The sequence below is a fragment of the Pleurodeles waltl genome, chromosome 3_1 (genome assembly GCF_031143425.1).
Source record: "Pleurodeles waltl isolate 20211129_DDA chromosome 3_1, aPleWal1.hap1.20221129, whole genome shotgun sequence".
Taxonomy (NCBI): domain Eukaryota; kingdom Metazoa; phylum Chordata; class Amphibia; order Caudata; family Salamandridae; genus Pleurodeles; species Pleurodeles waltl.
The window spans coordinates 1,688,754,500-1,688,776,167 of record NC_090440.1 but is presented as its reverse complement, the minus strand read 5'-3'; the positions used below and the strand labels follow the sequence as shown (position 1 = coordinate 1,688,776,167).

At 46.1% G+C, this 21,668-nt stretch overlaps 1 protein-coding gene across 2 annotated transcripts in view; it reads right to left on the bottom strand.

Annotated features, from left to right (window-relative positions):
- COL6A2 (collagen type VI alpha 2 chain) overlaps positions 1 to 21,668 on the bottom strand; it is a 102,458-nt gene that overhangs the window by 5,670 nt on the left and 75,120 nt on the right. For both annotated transcript variants that reach the window (XM_069225484.1, XM_069225483.1), the window contains exon 27: positions 20,763 to 20,801. In XM_069225484.1, the coding sequence (XP_069081585.1) occupies positions 20,763 to 20,801 (39 nt within the window). The remainder of the gene's footprint in view (positions 1 to 20,762; positions 20,802 to 21,668) is intronic.

The window sequence follows — 21,668 nt, the reverse complement described above, 5'->3', positions numbered from 1 at the left end:
ACTTAATATCAGACTGTCTAGCTGCCTAGACATAGGATGCTCATTTGCTGATGATCTTTTCTAATTTTTCACTGTTAGATCACACATATTGGCTACGTAATGACATCACCAGGCAGGGGCTGGTTTTCTAATTCCCGCTTTTCCTATTGGGTTCCATCGTAATGTAATCTGAAATGGCATTGGGACCTTGGGGTCTCACTTATGCAATGAGCTTTGTAGAACTAATAGACATGGACAGAGGAATTTCCAAGTGAAGTGAAACTTCAATCCTTGCAACCCAAGCTTTGCCCTGATTGCTTTTCCTGAAGTGTAGCACATATGCGCAAGTGCCTTGGATCAGACATAAAGTTCAACAGAGCACAGGCTGGTGCACCTGCACATGTAATTGAAATTTCTGATGCACAGATGGTTTGAGTAAAAAGTATTGTGTATGTATCCAAGAAAATCTCTTTTAATATCTTACGCTAATAAAAGCCTATTATAAGGCAAAGCCACTGAAACTGTAAATGATGCATTCCTTCATGGTTACAAGCATACTGCATTTTTTGTAGCAATTATGTTTCTTTTCAGTTTCTGCAAGTCAGTGCAATTGCAATATACAATGTATCTATCATAGGAAATAACAATTTTGTCAATCTCTTTGTTTAAATGGACTTCTGCTCTAAAAAGTTAAGTTTTAGTTAGGTGTGAAGTGTTGAAATAATGAGGATAGCTTAAGGTTTTTTGAGAAACTCAGAAAAACCTATGCTTTTTTAACATTGGAAAAGGGTGCATAGTTTGTCTACTAGAGCTGTAGCATGATTATGACAGTGGGGAAGAATCATGTTGAGGTACTTCAGAAACAGAGAAGCTGTTGGAGAAGAACTGGGCATGCAAACACAAGGAGGAATCCTTGCAATTATGAGGCAAAGACTCATAGAAAGTTGGCAGTCTTTTGAAAGAAGGTTAAAAACCATGCCACCAAAGTGGACATGCATACCAATTAGCAGATGACCTCTAGGGTGGGAATAAATGCCTGATGCAGGAGTCTTCTAGTCCAAACCGTGTGTATGTATCCTAACTGAAAGTGGAGACAGTGCAAAAGGGATTGCCATCAGAAGTGTCAGTCTCCAAATTATGTGGCACCATGTGAAAGTGCAGAGATCCAAGGGTTGTGAGAATGGAACAAAGCATGTCCAGCAAAGTTGGAGGGACTGATGTAAGAAATCATAAGGACTTAGGGGGTCATTACGACCCTGGCGGCCGGCGGTAAGGTGGCGGTAACACCGCCAACAGGCTGGCGGTGTTCCGCCAGCAATTATGACCGTGGCGGAATTGCCACGGCCATACCGCCGGCCCCTCCAATATCCCGCCAGGATTCCGCCTGGCGGTCATAATCCCCAGGGCAGCGGTGCAAGCACCGCTGCCCTGGGGATTATGAGTCCCCGACCGCCAGCCTGTCCGTGGCGGTAAACACCGCCATTGAAAGGCTGGCGGTAAGGGGACTTGGGGTGCCCCTGGGGGCCCCTGCACTGCCCATGCACTTGGCATGGGCAGTGCAGGGGCCCCCAGGCATAGCCCCGTCGCGCATTTCACTGCCCGAATTTCGGGCAGTGAAATGCGCGACGGGTGCTACTGCACCTGCTGCACATCAGCATTGCCGCCGGCTCTATTACGAGCCGGCAGCAATGTTGATGTGACATTTCCGCTGGGCCAGCGGACGGTAACACTGTTACCGTCCGCTGGCCCAGCGGAAATGTCATAATAGGGATCCAGAAATACCGCCGGCAATGGCGGTATTCTATCTCCCGCGACCTCTTTGCAAGACCGCCGAGGTCGTAATGACCCCCTTAATATGGGAACATCTTCATTAGGACCTGGTGAAGCAACTCAGTGACCAACAGTTGAGCAAAACTTTCTCCAAAACTTATTTTCTGCATTTAGAATCCTCTCCATCATGGAGTGCAGCGAAGGTGATCATGAGGATGTGACCCAAGCGATGGGTGAAATTGTCCTAGAGACCTAGAGACTCTTGAAGAAAGTTGAATCTGTGCCAATGTAAAGAGCGTGAAAGACAAAATCCTGCAGATTAAGAGAATTTCTAGCTGGAAAAAATAAATGTTTGTTAAAGACCTCTACACACGAATAGGAGCAGGATTTCACATGCTATTGCCAGCAAGAACCAACAAGAAGAGAAAGTAGCACAGCAGTGGTATGTGCTGAAACCTTTGCCATTGGCCTTTTTACTATGTGCAACTGATTTAATAATGGAGGGTGATGAGCACTGTGCCTATTTACCATGAAATGTTTCAATTACCAGTGGTGGGGGAGGGGAAGCACGTTGCCTTAGAATGTCTGCCCTACAGAACACAGGGCAAGATTAATTGGGGAATGAGTATAATGCTTGTGTGGGAGTGGTATTTGAGCCTCATGGTTTTATCAATCAGTTTATAGAAAGAGAACAGAGACAAATTCTCCATGGTTGGGGGATCTTTAGGAGCAAGCACTGCTAGGTCAGATTGTATCAGTTGCACATTTTGATGGACCCACTGAAGCCTCAGACTATCCAGCTTTGTGAAGGCAAGGAGAAGGGGAGCATTCACAAATTAACTGTTGTATGTTTCATACCCGCCAGTTAGCATTCTTGATGTGAAACAATGATCGCTTAAAGGCACTGCAGCATGGGCAAGTGACAATAGAATTAAGGCTGGCCTGCACCCTTGTAGGTGACAACAAACAATCCATCATTACTCTACATTACTAGATGCATTTGACACAGAAGTTCAATGCTCCTGCACTCCATTTTAATCTGCCTGTTGTAATGCCCCCAGATGATAGATTTGCATGTGATCTGAAAAAAGGTATTTGAGATCCTCCAGAAATCGCTCTCCTCTTCTTCAACCTAACATTTTTTTTTAACAAAGAACATTTGGATACATTTTGAAGGGAATAACAGTTATATTCCTCACCGGAAATGCCTGGAGGACAAACCAGAGGAGGACATGGCTGCATCTTCAGTGGTGAGTACAGTCCATTCTGAATCTACAAATAAGCCTGCTTTACTCCCAGGTAACTAAACTCTCTGGGGAATGAACAGAAGTCTGGTTATACACACATTAGGCCTGATTCTCAAACTGCACTTTGTAGTAGTACTACAAAATGCAATTTACAAACTACGTGTGGAGTTTTAAGACTCTGCACTCACTATACTTATGTGTCCGGAGTTCTCCACATTAATTGCGGAGTCTCTTGGTGTGGAGACTGCCACAGACATAAGTGTAAGGAGATCAGAGTCATAAAAATCTGCACACAGTTTGTGAATAGCAGAAAATGTAAACTTACCAATTAGTGTAAGTTTAACTTTGATAATCAGGCTGAAGGTACCTGGAGGAAATCCTGCCGGTGACACCAAATTCACTTATTAGACACCTGGAGCAAGAAGATCCAATCCGGCATCTTAAATAACGTTTACTGAGATTCAGTTCATGAGATGTGAGAGAATGTCAAATGTTCTGCAGTGAGTACGTACCTACAGAGGCTGTATGGTGATGGCAAAGGCATGCCCGACACCTTATGTGATGGCTTAACCTCTTTTTAAATTATTACATTGGTCCCTTCTGTCCAACCACTTCCATCAATAAGCAGTTTTTAAACAGGTTTTAAGTATGCTGTGAAGTGCCACAAAGTAAGTGGTGTAGAACTGAACTAATGCATGACTGCAGATGTCATATTACATCTGCAAGAGTTAGATTCCCTGCAAATTGGCTTTCACCCAGGGGCATTATCTTTTGTATATAAAACTGCACACTGATGCATTCCTTCTGAAAGTGAAATCATTTACCTATTTCTAATTAGAAACCTTCCACTAGTTGATTAATGGATGCTTTAATCAGGTCCAGAAGAATATCTACAAGACATCTGCAGAGGTTAAATGAAGGCAATCAGAGCTTGTCACACTCAGTAGCACCCGAAAGGTTAGTATTGAAAAAGATAATTTTCACTACTTTGAGCTCCTCTATTATTGAGAAGTATGGGACACCTGAATTTAATTTGTAACTTTGTGGAAGGTTTGCTGGATATGAAAAGATTGCTCGTTATTGTTAATATGATGTAAACCATTGTGAGCAGCCCTTGCAAGGTACTGTGGAAAATGAGTAATTCCACATTTAAATCTTGACCGAGTGAGAGGATATCTTTCTATGACTAGGCTTAAACAGGCTAGTACTATGCAGATATGCTCAGATCATTGTCAATTCTATTAGATCACCATAGGTGATGGGCAGCCCTTGCTAAGCTGTTCAAGCAGATGGGGAATGCTGAAAGTATCTTTACTCCTACCCAGAAATACTGAGAGCTGCCCCGAGTGCCACTGCACACAAAGAGAACTTATACTTGGTAGATGACCTGGCAATACAAGAACACTCTTAGAATCTTGCAGTCCACAGTCACATAATAAAACTAATGATATAGCATGATTCTTTGTAATATATTTAAGCTGTCGTTGTATTGAAGATAGAGAAATGGCATGAACTTCAGTATCAATGCAATAAGTTCTCCTCTTTGTGTAATAAAGAAAACTTAAATCCTTAGATACTTATGTAACTGAGATGCATCTGAGCACAGTGAGATATACACATGGTAAGCGAGCCCCCTAGAAACTCAGGTGTTAGAAAAACTGTGTTTGAATTGGCAGTTCCGTAGTTTGATAGAGGTGCCTCTGAAAGGGAGTCTGAAAGGGCAATAGTTGACAGCAGTCTGGTCAGCACTCTAAATGCACCTAAGCTTGGGCAACAAAGGACTGATTCAGGACAGATTTTCAGTCTATCCACCTAAGAGAAAATTACATATAATGAAAATCTTTTACATAGTCAGTGCCTATCTTGGAAACCGATCATCTCTTCATGGACTAACATTGCAAAATCTTACGCAATAGGTAGAACCCATTTTGTTCAGGCCTACTCTACATTATCCTTAATGGTTCTTTTTCAGTGGGTGATATGGGGTTTGCTGCATCAGGCAGTGTTCCCTGGAACACACAATCCTCTATCTCGCCACCACGGTTTGGCCTCTGGAGCACAGTTATTCCATCACTGAGCAAGAATATGACCATGCTGTCTGCCTTCCAAAAACATTGAGTTTCCATTTTGTACATGGAGGTTTAAAGTGCATCCCTTCTGAGACTATGGGACAGATCTATCCAAATACTTTAGATGTACGAATACTATTACAGAAGTGTGGCTTAACGCCAAGCCATCAGCATCTCAATGTTGAAGTCCTTGTGAATGAGAGGTCTAATCACACAACGGTTGTCAGTTGCTGAGAGTCTCCATATCGCATTTTACCCTCCCTTTCAAAATATTCTTACTTATTGGCCAGTATCTTTGTGAAACTGAACAATTTGCTATAACCAGAAACTTAAATAATGACTGTTTGTGTTAGATGCAAGGTCTATAACAGATGAGAATGTTTGGAGACTTTCTCCTAAGTTCTGAGACTTCCAGAAAATCACATGAAGCAGAATTGGGCACAAGCACTTCCTGGCAGGATCTGGCAAAAGAAATGCATGTTTTTTTCTAAAGTTCGTAAGCCAGATTCCTGTGAGTGATTTCAGAGATCTTCATAGTTTCTATCAGCAGCTATTTCCTCACACAAAAACTCAAGGCACATCTGTTGTACCTCCCAACTGCCTTCCTGCAAGAGGGCAAGTTTGAATTTGGAGACATAGATTTTATAGTTCTTTTATATTTTTCTTCTTGTACGTTTGTAAAATTAAGTCTGTCAATAACAGTAGAAGAAAGACTATCTAATTTTTCCACTGAAGCTGAGTTTCTTCCAAGTGCTCCTTAGTTCTCTCTCCAGATTCTCATGTTCTGATCTCTTTCCAGCACTTAATGTGTGCCGCTGGTTGCCGGTGGATCCCACCAACACTAATTTTTTGGAGACCGGCACTTTTTTTTTCTCCGGCATTATAGAGAAAAACACTCAAAGGGGAAAGAAGGAGGAAGAGAAACATTTAAAACAGACACAAATGCAGACAGAGTAAGATCAAGGGTCAGTAGTGTCTGGTCGTAGATTAAAGAGGCCTGAATATTCTGTGTGCTGATTTTTAATAGAATCTACAGAGCAGAGCTTCAAGCACTGGCACTCATTCTGATACAAATTAACCACTGTCTCATTCCATGTGGAAAAGGCAGCAGAGTTTAGTACCAATGCACTCTCAGTCTTAATTTCACTGTGAATGTGTTTCTTCTGGCAAACCTTTAAATTCCAATCATTTCTGATCTACCAAAGGCAAAAGCAAAAAGAGTGCTTGATTTTACCTGGAAGAGGGGGCTTTGAACAACTTTGGATGAGCTGGTCAAGCCAGAAATCTGATCTGCAATATTAGGCAATACGATCATCTTTTTGAAGGACAATGTGAGTTGTCATGGTTGCCGATCCAAACTAAGATCAGTACACTATTTTTGACAGAGAAATTCATTCCCGTGCCAGCTTCTGTCGATCTGACTATGCTTATGACTGTTCACAAATCCAAGAAATATAGGGCCAGATTTACAAGAAAGAGGCGAATCGGTCCCGATGCGCCACTTTTCTTGTATCGCCCCTGCCCAACCTAACAACACCATGGCTGCACCGTATTTACAATACGGAACACCATGGAGTTCGTTTCCACAATAGCGCCATAATTCATGATGCTATTGTGGTGCATCAGAGCACCAGGGAGGCCCTTAGGTTATTATGGGCCCGCCACTTTAACGCCTGCCCCGAGCAGGCATTAAAAATGACAGAAAAAATGTTACAGTGAAATCTTGTAGATTTCATGTTGCCATTTTTAGTAGCCTCCCTCCGTGGGAAGGCCCCCCTTGCATACATTACGCCTGGCGCAGGCATAATGTGGCGCAAGAGGTTGCAAAGTGGTGCAAGGCGAGCATTGTGCTACTTCGTAAATATGGCGTGGGGAAATGGCCTCCTTAGTGCCACATTAGCATACAAAAATACTTTAGTGTGGCACAAGGAGGCGCCAGGGCCTTGTAAATCTGACCCATAGTTTCCTGTTCAAGGGTCTCATTGCCAACATATTGGAAGAATTGAAGGCATTGAGTGCCAAGTTATCGCATCATCATCTACCAGAAAGAGCACTTTCTATGTTTGCAAATTTAAAACCTCTGTGGTACTTTATTCAACAAACAAATTGTAGTGAAAAATGCATGAGGGACCTTGGTTGGGCATTTGGATTTGCATAACATAACCTCGACTTGTCTTTGAGAAACCTTAGGATACTATTTAAACTTTTTCGTAGGCTGGTGTGATTATGCAGCTGCGCCCATGCCTACAAATGAGACAGTACGCATTTTGGCCCATATTTATACTTTTTTAGTGCCGCATTAGTGTAATTTTTTGACGCAAAAGAGGCGCAAACTTACAAAATACAATTGTATTTTGTAAGTTTGCACTGACTTGGCGTCAAATAATTACCCAAATGCAGAGCTAAGAAAGTATAAATATGGGCCTTTGTCTTCACATCTTCTTGAAGAGGATTAATAGCTTTGCTTTACAGTTGATGGTGAAGCAATGCCATCAGGACCCCCCTCACTAGATGGGTACTAAACGTGGTATGAATGCACATGTTTGATTCCGAGTTGGGGGGGGACACCCTCTAGGAAACCTCTGTCTAAATTCATTTTTCTTCCTGCAAGGGTAGGTCCAGCTATTGAGTTGTATGAGCCCCAAAGACAGTGCTCAGTGGACAAGCGGGTACAGTCTCTTACTTCCTTACTGTATTCAACCTAGTTTATTTATAATAATCATTTGTGGTGAATAAAGTAAAATCTGCTTTTATAACAACTTAATTGTCTTGTAGCACATCTTGGTTCCTACTCTTGTTTAAAGAAGAATATAGATTTGGCAGGCAATGTTAATGCCAGGCAATGTAATACTGCCTATTTCATCTTAATGAGGAGATGGAATATATCCAGCTTTGTGAGACAAAATTCTGCTTCTTAACAGCTCATTTGGTCTTCATGTCTGCCTTTATCAGGGTATAGGTTTGTGCCAGAAAGACTCATAAATAAGCTAACATCTACACCTTTAAACCTGTGATATGTGCATGTAACTCCATCGTCCAGCATATTCCCTGCTGCACTAACTCTTTTCCAAATGTCTGAGAATTGTGAGTTATATATTTATGAATCCCACTTGGATGTTGGCGGTGGTGGAAGCAGGAGTAGTAAGACAGCTCTAGAGTAGGCCTCGGTGAAATTGCAATTATTTTCCACATGAAATCTGGGTAAAAATCCTATGTATTTCAAAAAGTATTTGTATTTGTATTTATAAAGCGCATTCCAGCCAAGGCACTAAAGCGCTCAGAAGGGGAAGTGAGGTGCCGAAGAGCAAAGGAGAAATCAAAGGAGATTAACTCGGAATAACCCAGGTTTTAACTAGCTTCCTAAAGGCCAGAAAGTTTTGCTCCTCCCTAATAAACAAAGGGAGTGAATTCCAGCATTTGGCCGCAGCCACTGTAAATGCTTTATCACTTCATTTAGCTTTGTAGGTGCGGGGGACCTGAATGCGGAATCCTCCCATCGAACGAAGATGCCGATTAGGTCTGTACCAACATAATCGTGAAGACAAATATTTGGAACCACTTCCATGTACTGCTTTAAAGGTCAAGTATAGAGTCTTAAAGATAATACGTTCAGCCACTGGTAGCCAATGCAGTTGTTTTAAACTACTACTGGCCGAGGCTGAATGAGGAAGATTTAATATAGCCCGGCAGCAGTGTTCTGAATCAGCTGAAGCTTCTTCAGTGATGTCTTATACTTCATTGTTCATATTAAAACTGCAAAAGAAGTATGCCCTTGCGTACAAAAGCCACACAGGGCACCTGCTCATCATGTATCCCTCATGGTTTCTAAAGTTACGCATTAAAGGGTTCTTATGCAGGGAATGCTGATGTGGCAAACTCCCAATATGGCAGTGCCTGTAATGTATTTTTGTCTTGAACCAGTGTCCCTTCAGTGAAAATGTATATGAAGCGTAGAGGGAGAAAATTAAACTAGTCAAACACCTGTAATCAAGATGTAAGTGAGTGTAAGGAAATGCCTCCTTGGCATGGTTGCCCCCTGACTTTTTGCCTTTGCTGATGCTATGTTTACAATTGAAAGTGTGCTGAGGCCTGCTAACCAGGCCCCAGCACCAGTGTTCTTTCCCTAACCTGTACTTTTGTATCCACAATTGGCAGACCCTGGCATCCAGATAAGTCCCTTGTAACTGGTACTTCTAGTACCAAGGGCCCTGATGCCAAGGAAGGTCTCTAAGGGCTGCAGCATGTCTTATGCCACCCTGGAGACCTCTCACTCAGCACAGACACACTGCTTGCCAGCTTGTGTGTGCTAGTGAGGACAAAACGAGTAAGTCGACATGGCACTCCAGTCCGGGTGCCATGCCAGCCTCTCACTGCCTATGCAGTATAGGTAAGACACCCCTCTAGCAGGCCTTACAGCCCTAAGGCAGGGTGCACTATACCATAGGTGAGGGTACCAGTGCATGAGCATGGTACCCCTACAGTGTCTAAACAAAACCTTAGACATTGTAAGTGCAGGGTAGCCATAAGAGTATATGGTCTGGGAGCCTGTCAAACACGAACTCCACAGCACCATAATGGCTACACTGAAAACTGGGAAGTTTGCTATCAAACTTCTCAGCACAATAAATGCACACTGATGCCAGTGTACATTTTATTATAAAATGCACCCCAGAGGGCACCTTAGAGGTGCCCCCTGAAACTTAACCGACTATCTGTGTAGGCTGACTAGTTTTAGCAGCCTGCCACAAACCGAGACATGTTGCTGGCCCCATGGGGAGAGTGCCTTTGTCACTCTGAGGCCAGTAACAAAGCCTGCACTGGGTGGAGATGCTAACACCTCCCCCAGGCAGGAATTGTCACACCTGGCGGTGAGCCTCAAAGGCTCACCTCCTTTGTGCCAACCCAGCAGGACACTCCAGCTAGTGGAGTTGCCCGCCCCCTCCGGCCAGGCCCCACTTTTGGCGGCAAGGCCGGAGAAAATAATGAGAAAAACAAGGAGGAGTCACTGGCCAGTCAGGACAGCCCCTAAGGTGTCCTGAGCTGAAGTGACTCTAACTTTTAGAAATCCTCCATCTTGCAGATGGAGGATTCCCCCAATAGGGTTAGGATTGTGACCCCCTCCCCTTGGGAGGAGGCACAAAGAGGGTGTACCCACCCTCAGGGCTAGTAGCCATTGGCTACTAACCCCCCAGACCTAAACACGCCCTTAAATTTAGTATTTAAGGGCTACCCTGAACCCTAGAAGATTAGATTCCTGCAACTACAAGAAGAAGGACTGCCTAGCTGAAAACCCCTGCAGCGGAAGACCAGAAGACGACAACTGCCTTGGCTCCAGAAACGCACCGGCCTGTCTCCTGCCTTCCAAATATCCTGCTCCAGCGACGCCTTCCAAAGGGACCAGCGACCTCGACATCCTCTGAGGACTGCCCCTGCTTCGAAAAGACAAGAAACTCCCGAGGACAGCGGACCTGCTCCAAGAAAAGCTGCAACTTTGTTTCCAGCAGCTTTAAAGAACCCTGCAAACTCCCCGCAAGAAGCGTGAGACTTGCAACACTGCACCCGGCGACCCCGACTCGGCTGGTGGAGATCCGACACCTCAGGAGGGACCCCAGGACTACTCTGATACTGTGAGTACCAAAACCTGTCCCCCCTGAACCCCCACAGCGCCGCCTGCAGAGGGAATCCCGAGGCTTCCCCTGACCGCGATTCTTTGAACCTAAAGTCCCGACGCCTGGGAGAGACCCTGCACCCGCAGCCCCCAGGACCTGAAGGACCGGACTTTCACTGGAGAAGTGACCCCCAGGAGTCCCTCTCCCTTGCCCAAGTGGAGGTTTCCCCGAGGAATCCCCCCCTTGCCTGCCTGCAGCGCTGAAGAGATCCCGAGATCTCTCATAGACTAACATTGCGAACCCGACGCCTGTTTCTACACTGCACCCGGCCGCCCCCGCGCCGCTGAGGGTGAAATTTCTGTGTGGGCTTGTGTCCCCCCCGGTGCCCTACAAAACCCCCCTGGTCTGCCCTCCGAAGACGCGGGTACTTACCTGCAAGCAGACCGGAACCGGGGCACCCCCGTCTCTCCATTCTAGCCTATGTGTTTTGGGCACCACTTTGAACTCTGCACCTGACCGGCCCTGAGCTGCTGGTGTGGTGACTTTGGGGTTGCTCTGAACCCCCAACGGTGGGCTACCTTGGACCCAGAACTAAGCCCTGTAAGTGTCCTACTTACCTGGTTAACCTAACAAATACTTACCTCCCCTAGGGACTGTGAAAATTGCACTGTGTCCACTTTTAAAACAGCTATTTGTGAATAACTTGAAAAGTATACATGCAATTTTGATGATTTGAAGTTCCTAAAGTACTTACCTGCAATACCTTTCGAATGAGATATTACATGTAGAATTTGAACCTGTGGTTCTTAAAATAAACTAAGAAAATATATTTTTCTATAACAAAACCTATAGGCTGGATTTGTCTCTGACTGTGTGTGTACCTCATTTATTATCTATGTGTATGTAAAACAAATGCTTAACACTACTCCTTGGATAAGCCTACTGCTCGACCACACTACCACAAAATAGAGCATTAGTATTATCTATTTTTTACCACTATTTTACCTCTAAGGGGAACCCTTGGACTCTGTGCATGCTATTCCTTACTTTGAAATAGCACATACAGAGCCAACTTCCTACATTGGTGGATCAGCGGTGGGGTACAAGACTTTGCATTTGCTGGACTACTCAGCCAATACCTGATCACACGACAAATTCCAAAATTGTCATTAGAAATTCATTTTTGCAATTTGAAATTTTTCTAAATTCTTAAAAGTCCTGCTAGGGCCTTGTGTGTTAAGTCCCTGTTTAGCATTGTCTTTTAGAGTTTAAAAGTTTGTTAAAAGTTTGAAATTAGATTCTAGAAACAGTTTTAGATTCTTTAAGAAGTATTCCAACTCTTAGCAGAATAATGTCTGATACAGAGATGCAGGTGGTGGAACTCGACACCACCCCTTACCTCCATCTTAAGATGAGGGAGCTAAGGTCTCTCTGTAATATCAAAAAAATAACCATTGGCTCCAGACCTACCAAAATTCAGCTCCAGGAGCTGCTGGCAGAGTTTGAAAAAGCCAACCCCTCTGATGATGACCTCACAGAGGAAGAAATTAGTGACTTGGAGGCCAATGTCCCTCCTCCAGTCCTAAATAGGGAGAACAGGACCCCTCAAGTCCTGTCTCCAACTGTGTTAGTCAGAAATAGTGAGTCCCTCACAGGAGGGTCCCACATTTCTGAAATCACTGAGGATGCTCTCAGTGAAGATGACCTCCTGTTAGCCAGGATGGCCAAAAGATTGGCTTTAGAGAGACAGCTCCTAGCCATAGAAAGGGAAAGACAAGAGATGGGCCTAGGACCCATCAATGGTGGCAGCAATATAAATAGGGTCAGAGATTCTCCTGACATGTTAAAAATCCCCAAAGGGATTGTGACAAAATATGAAGATGGTGATGACATCACCAAATGGTTCACAGCTTTTGAGAGGGCTTGTGTAACCAGAAAAGTGAACAGATCTCACTGGGGTGCTCTCCTTTGGGAAATGTTCACTGGAAAGTGTAGGGATAGACTCCTCACACTCTCTGGAAAAGATGCAGAATCTTATGACCTCATGAAGGGTACCCTGATTGAGGGCTTTGGATTCTCCACTGAGGAGTACAGGATTAGGTTCAGGGGGGCTCAAAAATCCTCGAGCCAGACCTGGGTTGACTTTGTTGACTACTCAGTGAAAACACTAGATGGTTGGATTCAAGGCAGTGGTGTAAGTAATTATGATGGGCTGTACAATTTATTTGTGAAAGAACACCTATTGAGTAATTGTTTCAATGATAAACTGCATCAGCATCTGGTAGACCTAGGACCAATTTCTCCCCAAGAATTGGGAAAGAAGGCGGACCATTGGGTCAAGACAAGGGTGTCCAAGACTTCAACAGGGGGTGACCAAAAGAAAGGGGTCACAAAGACTCCCCAGGGGAAGGGTGATGAGACAACCAAAACTAAAAATAGTAAAGAGTCTTCTACAGGCCCCCAAAAACCTGCACAGGAGGGTGGGCCCAGAGCCTCTTCACAAAACAATGGGTACAAGGGTAAAAACTTTGATCCCAAAAAGGCCTGGTGTCATAGCTGTAAACAGCATGGACACCAAACTGGAGACAAGGCCTGTCCCAAGAAAGGTTCCACTCCAAACTCCCATCCAGGTAACACTGGTATGGCTAGTCTCCAAGTGGGATCAACAGTGTGCCCAGAGCAAATCAGGGTCCACACTGAAGCTACTCTAGTTTCTGAGGGTGGGGTGGATTTAGCCACACTAGCTGTCTGGCCGCCTAACATGCAAAAATACAGACAGCAACTCTTAATTAATGGGACTAGAATAGAGGGCCTGAGGGATACAGGTGCCAGTGTCACCATGGTGACAGAGAAACTGGTTTCCCCTGGCCAATACCTGACTGGAAAAACTTACACAGTCACCAACGCTGACAATCAGAGAAAAGTACATCCCATGGCAATGGTTACTTTAGAATGGGGAGGGGTCAATGGCCTGAAACAGGTGGTGGTCTCCTCAAATATCCAAGTGGACTGTCTGCTTGGAAATGACCTGGAGTCCTCAGCATGGGCTGAGGTAGAACTAAAAACCCATGCAGCAATGCTGGGTATCCCTGAACTGGTGTGTGTGAAAACAAGAGCACAATGCAAGGCACAGGGTGAACAAGTAGAGCTGGAGTCTGGAAGAATGGCCCAGCCTGCCAAGAGAACAGGAAAGTCAGTTGGGAAACCAACTGCAACACAGCAAAAGAAAGGGAACCTCTCTTCTCAGGAAGAAGTTCTGCCCTCTGAGGGAACTGAGCCTTTGGAGCTTGAACCTTATCAGGTTGAGCTCTTAGGCCCAGGGGGACCCTCAAGGGAGGAGCTGTGTAAGGGACAAGAAACCTGTCCCTCTCTTGAAGGCCTTAGGCAGCAAGCTGCTGAAGAGTCCAAAGGCAAGAAAAATGGAACACATAGGGTCTATTGGGAGGATGGACTCCTGTACACTGAGGCCAGAGACCCCAAACCTGGTGCCACTAGGAGAGTGGTAGTGCCTCAGCTGTTCAGGAAGTTCATCCTAACATTGGCCCATGACATTCCCCTTGCTGGACATTTGGGACAAACCAAGACGTGGGAGAGGTTAGTCAACCACTTCTACTGGCCCAATATGTCCAACATGGTTAAGGAGTTTTGCCTCTCCTGCCCCACCTGTCAAGCCAGTGGTAAGACAGGTGGGCATCCAAAGGCCCCCCTCATTCCACTTCCAGTGGTGGGGGTTCCCTTTGAAAGAGTGGGTGTGGACATAGTTGGTCCACTAGAACCTCCCACAGCCTCAGGAAACATGTATATCCTGGTAGTAGTGGATCATGCTACCAGGTATCCTGAAGCTATTCCCCTTAGGTCGACTACTGCCCCTGCAGTAGCCAAGGCCCTCATTGGTATCTTTACCAGAGTGGGTTTCCCTAAGGAGGTGGTGTCTGACAGGGGTACCAACTTCATGTCAGCATACCTAAAGCACATGTGGAATGAGTGTGGAGTGACTTATAAATTCACTACACCATACCATCCACAAACTAATGGCTTGGTTGAGAGATTCAACAAGACATTAAAAGGCATGATCATGGGGCTCCCAGAAAAACTCAAAAGGAGATGGGATGTCCTCTTGCCATGTCTGCTTTTCGCTTACAGAGAGGTGCCACAGAAGGGAGTAGGATTCTCACCCTTTGAACTTCTGTTTGGTCATCCTGTAAGGGGACCACTTGCCCTTGTTAAAGAAGGCTGGGAGAGACCTCTCCATGAGCCTAAACAGGACATAGTGGACTATGTACTTGGCCTTCGCTCTAGAATGGCAGAGTACATGGAAAAGGCAACCAAAAACCTTGAGGCCAGCCAACAGCTCCAGAAGTTTTGGTATGACCAAAAGGCTGCACTGGTTGAGTTCCAACCAGGGCAGAAAGTCTGGGTTCTGGAGCCTGTGGCTCCCAGGGCACTCCAGGACAAATGGAGTGGCCCTTACCCAGTGCTAGAAAGGAAGAGTCAGGTCACCTACCTGGTGGACCTGGGCACAAGCAGGAGCCCCAAGAGGGTGATCCATGTGAACCGCCTTAAGCTCTTCCATGACAGGGCTGATGTGAATCTGTTGATGGTAACAGATGAGGATCAGGAGGCAGAGAGTGAACCTCTCCCTGATCTTCTGTCATCAGACCCAAAAGATGGCACAGTAGATGGAGTGATCTACTCAGACACCCTCTCTGGCCAACAGCAAGCTGATTGTAGGAGAGTCCTACAACAGTTTCCTGAACTCTTCTCCTTAACCCCTGGTCAGACACACCTGTGTACCCATGATGTGGACACAGGAGACAGCATGCCTGTCAAAAACAAAATCTTTAGACAGTCTGACCATGTTAAAGAAAGCATCAAGGTGGAAGTCCACAAGATGCTGGAATTGGGAGTAATTGAGCGCTCTGACAGCCCCTGGGCTAGCCCAGTGGTCTTAGTCCCCAAACCTCACACCAAAGATGGAAAGAAAGAGATGAGGTTATGTGTGGACTACAGAGGGCTCAATTCTGTCACCAAGACAGATGCTCATCCAATTCCAAGAGCTGCTGAGCTCATAGATAAATTAGGTGCTGCCAAATTCTTAAGTACCTTTGACTTGACAGCAGGGTACTGGCAAATAAAAATGGCACCTGGAGCAAAAGAGAAAACAGCATTCTCCACACCTGATGGGCATTATCAGTTTACTGTTATGCCCTTTGGTTTAAAGAATGCCCCTGCCACCTTCCAAAGGTTGGTGAATCAAGTCCTTGCTGGCTTGGAGTCCTTTAGCACAGCTTATCTTGATGATATTGCTGTCTTTAGCTCCACCTGGCAGGATCACCTGGTCCACCTGAAGAAGGTTTTGAAGGCTCTGCAATCTGCAGGCCTCTCTATCAAGGCATCCAAATGCCAGATAGGGCAGGGAACTGTGGTTTACTTGGGCCACCTTGTAGGTGGAGGCCAAGTTCAGCCACTCCAACCCAAGATCCAGACTATTCTGGACTGGGTAGCTCCAAAAACCCAGACTCAAGTCAGGGCATTCCTTGGCTTGACTGGGTATTACAGGAGGTTTGTGAAGGGATATGGATCCATTGTGACAGCCCTCACTGAACTCACCTCCAAGAAAATGCCCAAGAAAGTGAACTGGACTGTGGAATGCCAACAGGCCTTTTGACACCCTGAAACAAGCAATGTGCTCAGCACCAGTTCTAAAAGCTCCAGATTATTCTAAGCAGTTCATTGTGCAGACTGATGCCTCTGAACATGGGATAGGGGCAGTTTTGTCCCAAACAAATGATGATGGCCTTGACCAGCCTGTTGCTTTCATTAGCAGGAGGTTACTCCCCAGGGAGCAGCGTTGGAGTGCCATTGAGAGGGAGGCCTTTGCTGTGGTTTGGTCCCTGAAGAAGCTGAGACCATACCTCTTTGGGACTCACTTCCTAGTTCAAACTGACCACAGACCTCTCAAATGGCTGATGCAAATGAAAGGTGAAAATCCTAAACTGTTGAGGTGGTCCATCTCCCTACAGGGAATGGACTTTATAGTGGAACACAGACCTGGGACTGCCCATGCCAATGCAGATGGCCTTTCCAGGTTCTTCCACTTAGAAAATGAAGACTCTCTTGGGAAAGGTTAGTCTCATCCTCTTTCGTTTGGGGGGGGGTTGTGTAAGGAAATGCCTCCTTGGCATGGTTGCCCCCTGACTTTTTGCCTTTGCTGATGCTATGTTTACAATTGAAAGTGTGCTGAGGCCTGCTAACCAGGCCCCAGCACCAGTGTTCTTTCCCTAACCTGTACTTTTGTATCCACAATTGGCAGACCCTGGCATCCAGATAAGTCCCTTGTAACTGGTACTTCTAGTACCAAGGGCCCTGATGCCAAGGAAGGTCTCTAAGGGCTGCAGCATGTCTTATGCCACCCTGGAGACCTCTCACTCAGCACAGACACACTGCTTGCCAGCTTGTGTGTGCTAGTGAGGACAAAACGAGTAAGTCGACATGGCACTCCCCTCCGGGTGCCATGCCAGCCTCTCACTGCCTATGCAGTATAGGTAAGACACCCCTCTAGCAGGCCTTACAGCCCTAAGGCAGGGTGCACTATACCATAGGTGAGGGTACCAGTGCATGAGCATGGTACCCCTACAGTGTCTAAACAAAACCTTAGACATTGTAAGTGCAGGGTAGCCATAAGAGTATATGGTCTGGGAGCCTGTCAAACACGAACTCCACAGCACCATAATGGCTACACTGAAAACTGGGAAGTTTGCTATCAAACTTCTCAGCACAATAAATGCACACTGATGCCAGTGTACATTTTATTATAAAATGCACCCCAGAGGGCACCTTAGAGGTGCCCCCTGAAACTTAACCGACTATCTGTGTAGGCTGACTAGTTTTAGCAGCCTGCCACAAACCGAGACATGTTGCTGGCCCCATGGGGAGAGTGCCTTTGTCACTCTGAGGCCAGTAACAAAGCCTGCACTGGGTGGAGATGCTAACACCTCCCCCAGGCAGGAATTGTCACACCTGGCGGTGAGCCTCAAAGGCTCACCTCCTTTGTGCCAACCCAGCAGGACACTCCAGCTAGTGGAGTTGCCCGCCCCCTCCGGCCAGGCCCCACTTTTGGCGGCAAGGCCGGAGAAAATAATGAGAAAAACAAGGAGGAGTCACTGGCCAGTCAGGACAGCCCCTAAGGTGTCCTGAGCTGAAGTGACTCTAACTTTTAGAAATCCTCCATCTTGCAGATGGAGGATTCCCCCAATAGGGTTAGGATTGTGACCCCCTCCCCTTGGGAGGAGGCACAAAGAGGGTGTACCCACCCTCAGGGCTAGTAGCCATTGGCTACTAACCCCCCAGACCTAAACACGCCCTTAAATTTAGTATTTAAGGGCTACCCTGAACCCTAGAAGATTAGATTCCTGCAACTACAAGAAGAAGGACTGCCTAGCTGAAAACCCCTGCAGCGGAAGACCAGAAGACGACAACTGCCTTGGCTTCAGAAACGCACCGGCCTGTCTCCTGCCTTCCAAAGATCCTGCTCCAGCGACGCCTTCCAAAGGGACCAGCGACCTCGACATCCTCTGAGGACTGCCCCTGCTTCGAAAAGACAAGAAACTCCCGAGGACAGCGGACCTGCTCCAAGAAAAGCTGCAACTTTGTTTCCAGCAGCTTTAAAGAACCCTGCAAACTCCCCGCAAGAAGCGTGAGACTTGCAACACTGCACCCGGCGACCCCGACTCGGCTGGTGGAGATCCGACACCTCAGGAGGGACCCCAGGACTACTCTGATACTGTGAGTACCAAAACCTGTCCCCCCTGAGCCCCCACAGCGCCGCCTGCAGAGGGAATCCCGAGGCTTCCCCTGACCGCGATTCTTTGAACCTAAAGTCCCGACGCCTGGGAGAGACCCTGCACCCGCAGCCCCCAGGACCTGAAGGACCGGACTTTCACTGGAGAAGTGACCCCCAGGAGTCCCTCTCCCTTGCCCAAGTGGAGGTTTCCCCGAGGAATCCCCCCCTTGCCTGCCTGCAGCGCTGAAGAGATCCCGAGATCTCTCATAGACTAACATTGCGAACCCGACGCCTGTTTCTACACTGCACCCGGCCGCCCCTGCGCCGCTGAGGGTGAAATTTCTGTGTGGGCTTGTGTCCCCCCCGGTGCCCTACAAAACCCCCCTGGTCTGCCCTCCGAAGACGCGGGTACTTACCTGCAAGCAGACCGGAACCGGGGCACCCCCGTCTCTCCATTCTAGCCTATGTGTTTTGGGCACCACTTTGAACTCTGCACCTGACCGGCCCTGAGCTGCTGGTGTGGTGACTTTGGGGTTGCTCTGAACCCCCAACGGTGGGCTACCTTGGACCCAGAACTAAGCCCTGTAAGTGTCCTACTTACCTGGTTAACCTAACAAATACTTACCTCCCCTAGGGACTGTGAAAATTGCACTGTGTCCACTTTTAAAACAGCTATTTGTGAATAACTTGAAAAGTATACATGCAATTTTGATGATTTGAAGTTCCTAAAGTACTTACCTGCAATACCTTTCGAATGAGATATTACATGTAGAATTTGAACCTGTGGTTCTTAAAATAAACTAAGAAAAGATATTTTTCTATAACAAAACCTATTGGCTGGATTTGTCTCTGAGTGTGTGTACCTCATTTATTGTCTATGTGTATGTACAACAAATGCTTAACACTACTCCTTGGATAAGCCTACTGCTCGACCACACTACCACAAAATAGAGCATTAGTATTATCTATTTTTTACCACTATTTTACCTCTAAGGGGAACCCTTGGACTCTGTGCATGCTATTCCTTACTTTGAAATAGCACATATAGAGCCAACTTCCTACAGTGAGCTTACGCATCCATAAGATTTATTTTATCTGGGTCTTCTATAGACTCAATATTTCCTAAGATCTCCATATGGCTGCAAGTTGTTCGAAGACATATGGTCAATGATCGATTTTTGCAGTTCTTCCTGGGTTTACTTAGGAAGTGTGGGCAGAATCCCTAGAAGCTTGATTTCTTAACATTAGGAACTGAGGGGCTCATTATAGCTCAGTCACCAAGACATTTGCCTGCTCAGGAGCTGCAAGTCTGAAGAAGGTAGTCTGCTGTTCCGCGGTTTCAATAACGGAGCAGTGGTTGCAGCTCAAGATCGAATTGAATCAGTGTAGCTACGCCCCTGCTCACAACTGAAATAGCCAGTGGTATTTCAGTCAGGGTTGGGGTGTGTTGCCGAGCTGCGTACTCACTAGAAAGGCCTGTTGTGTTGCAAGCCAATTTTGGGGTGCACTGAAATGTGTCTTTTATTCAAACAAGGATTTACGTCTTTTTCTCAACTTCTGGTTTTTGACAATATTTGCATGTGGCTTGTTGACCCTAATCTATTGCTTGTTTGCCTTAAAAATGACTGGATGCATTTTTTTTTCCTATTATGTCTAAAATCAAGGTCTTTTGTTCCTTCTGTTTAATCCCTCATTTAGTTCACACATGAACTGGTCACACCCACTACACAACAGTACACAAAGATATACACACAGTCAGAAGACACCATACGCGATGAATGGCAAACGCTCTACGGGACACAGGTTCTCTAAAAATGACACACACAAAGACGCTAACTGTAGGAAACATGGAGATCCCGACTACCAGGGGACACTAACTGCAGGCCAAAGGAAAGCATGGACTGGAGGACACATGGACAAACTGGATAGAGAGCATGGTGAGAAATTTACTGGGTGAAATATACAGACAATGGCTGCAGGAAGGTAATGACTGCAGAACACTCAGCATGAATCTATCTATGGGTTACAGCGAGACACTGTAATTATGATAGAGGGAGACACTCACAGCAGGGCAAGGGAGGACAGTGGCTGCAGGACACAAGGGGACACCGAGTGTAGTAAACAGACAGACACTGACTGCAGGATACAGGGAGGTACTGACTTTAGGAACAAGACAGCAGTGATTGCCAGGTCACAGGGAGATACTGACATCAGAATAAGTAGAGACAATGGCTACATGACAAGGAGACACAGACTGCAAAACACAGAGAGTGGCAGCATTACACAAGAAGTAATGTTTCTTTACCTGTTTGGCATGGGAGATCCGGGCAGACAATCTGAGGATCTGGAGTAAAAAGATAAAAATGGTCACAAAGTGTGAGCAAAACCAAAACAATGTGATGAGTAAGCACAAAACAATTAATAAGACACTAAAATTAAGAGAGGTTTCTTTAAGGTAGAACCTAATCAAACATATGGATCGTCTCTATAAGGCCCTTATTTCAAGTGGGTTGGTAAATTCCAATTCCTGCACAAAACACTGATAAAGATTTCGCCCCCACCACCAGGTTTGTCCTGATGAATTTCAGCAGGTCAAAGTTGTCAGAATGCTTTAAGAGAAATCATGCTGTAAATTTTAATGCATGCTCAGGGCTGGAATGACTGTGGCGGGCATCAGTTGTTTCCCCGGGAGCATGGAAGGGTGGGAGCTGGTTTAGCAGCAGTGGGAGCCGGTGTTGTAACTGGGGGGCGGTTCTGTAAAAGCAGTAGCGTGGAGGGTGCATGGGGGGGCCGGCCGCACCGGGTGCAACATCTGGGGGGGGGGACTCGAGTGCTAAAATCCACGGGTTAGGGGGCGCAAATTACTTGCCTTGCCCCGGGTGCTGACAACCCACGCTACGCCACTGTGTAAAAGTGCTGTGAACTCAGCACCCAGTAACAAAAGCAGCAGTGCGTCACACTTGCATCCCACTCCCCTTGACCCAAGGGCTGGTCTGACAAAATTGCAGGGCTCCTTTGGTTTCCCAGTCCGGCCCTCTGCATGCTAAATCTAGTGAGGAAATGCATGTAATTCATCAGTTTCCAGAGAAAACCCCAGAATAGAGGGTGCATACCACACATAGTATATATTGTAGGCCACAGCATAGGTATCTACTGGGTACTGTTACTAACTCACCCTTTAATGTCCAACTTTAAACAAGGTATGATTCAG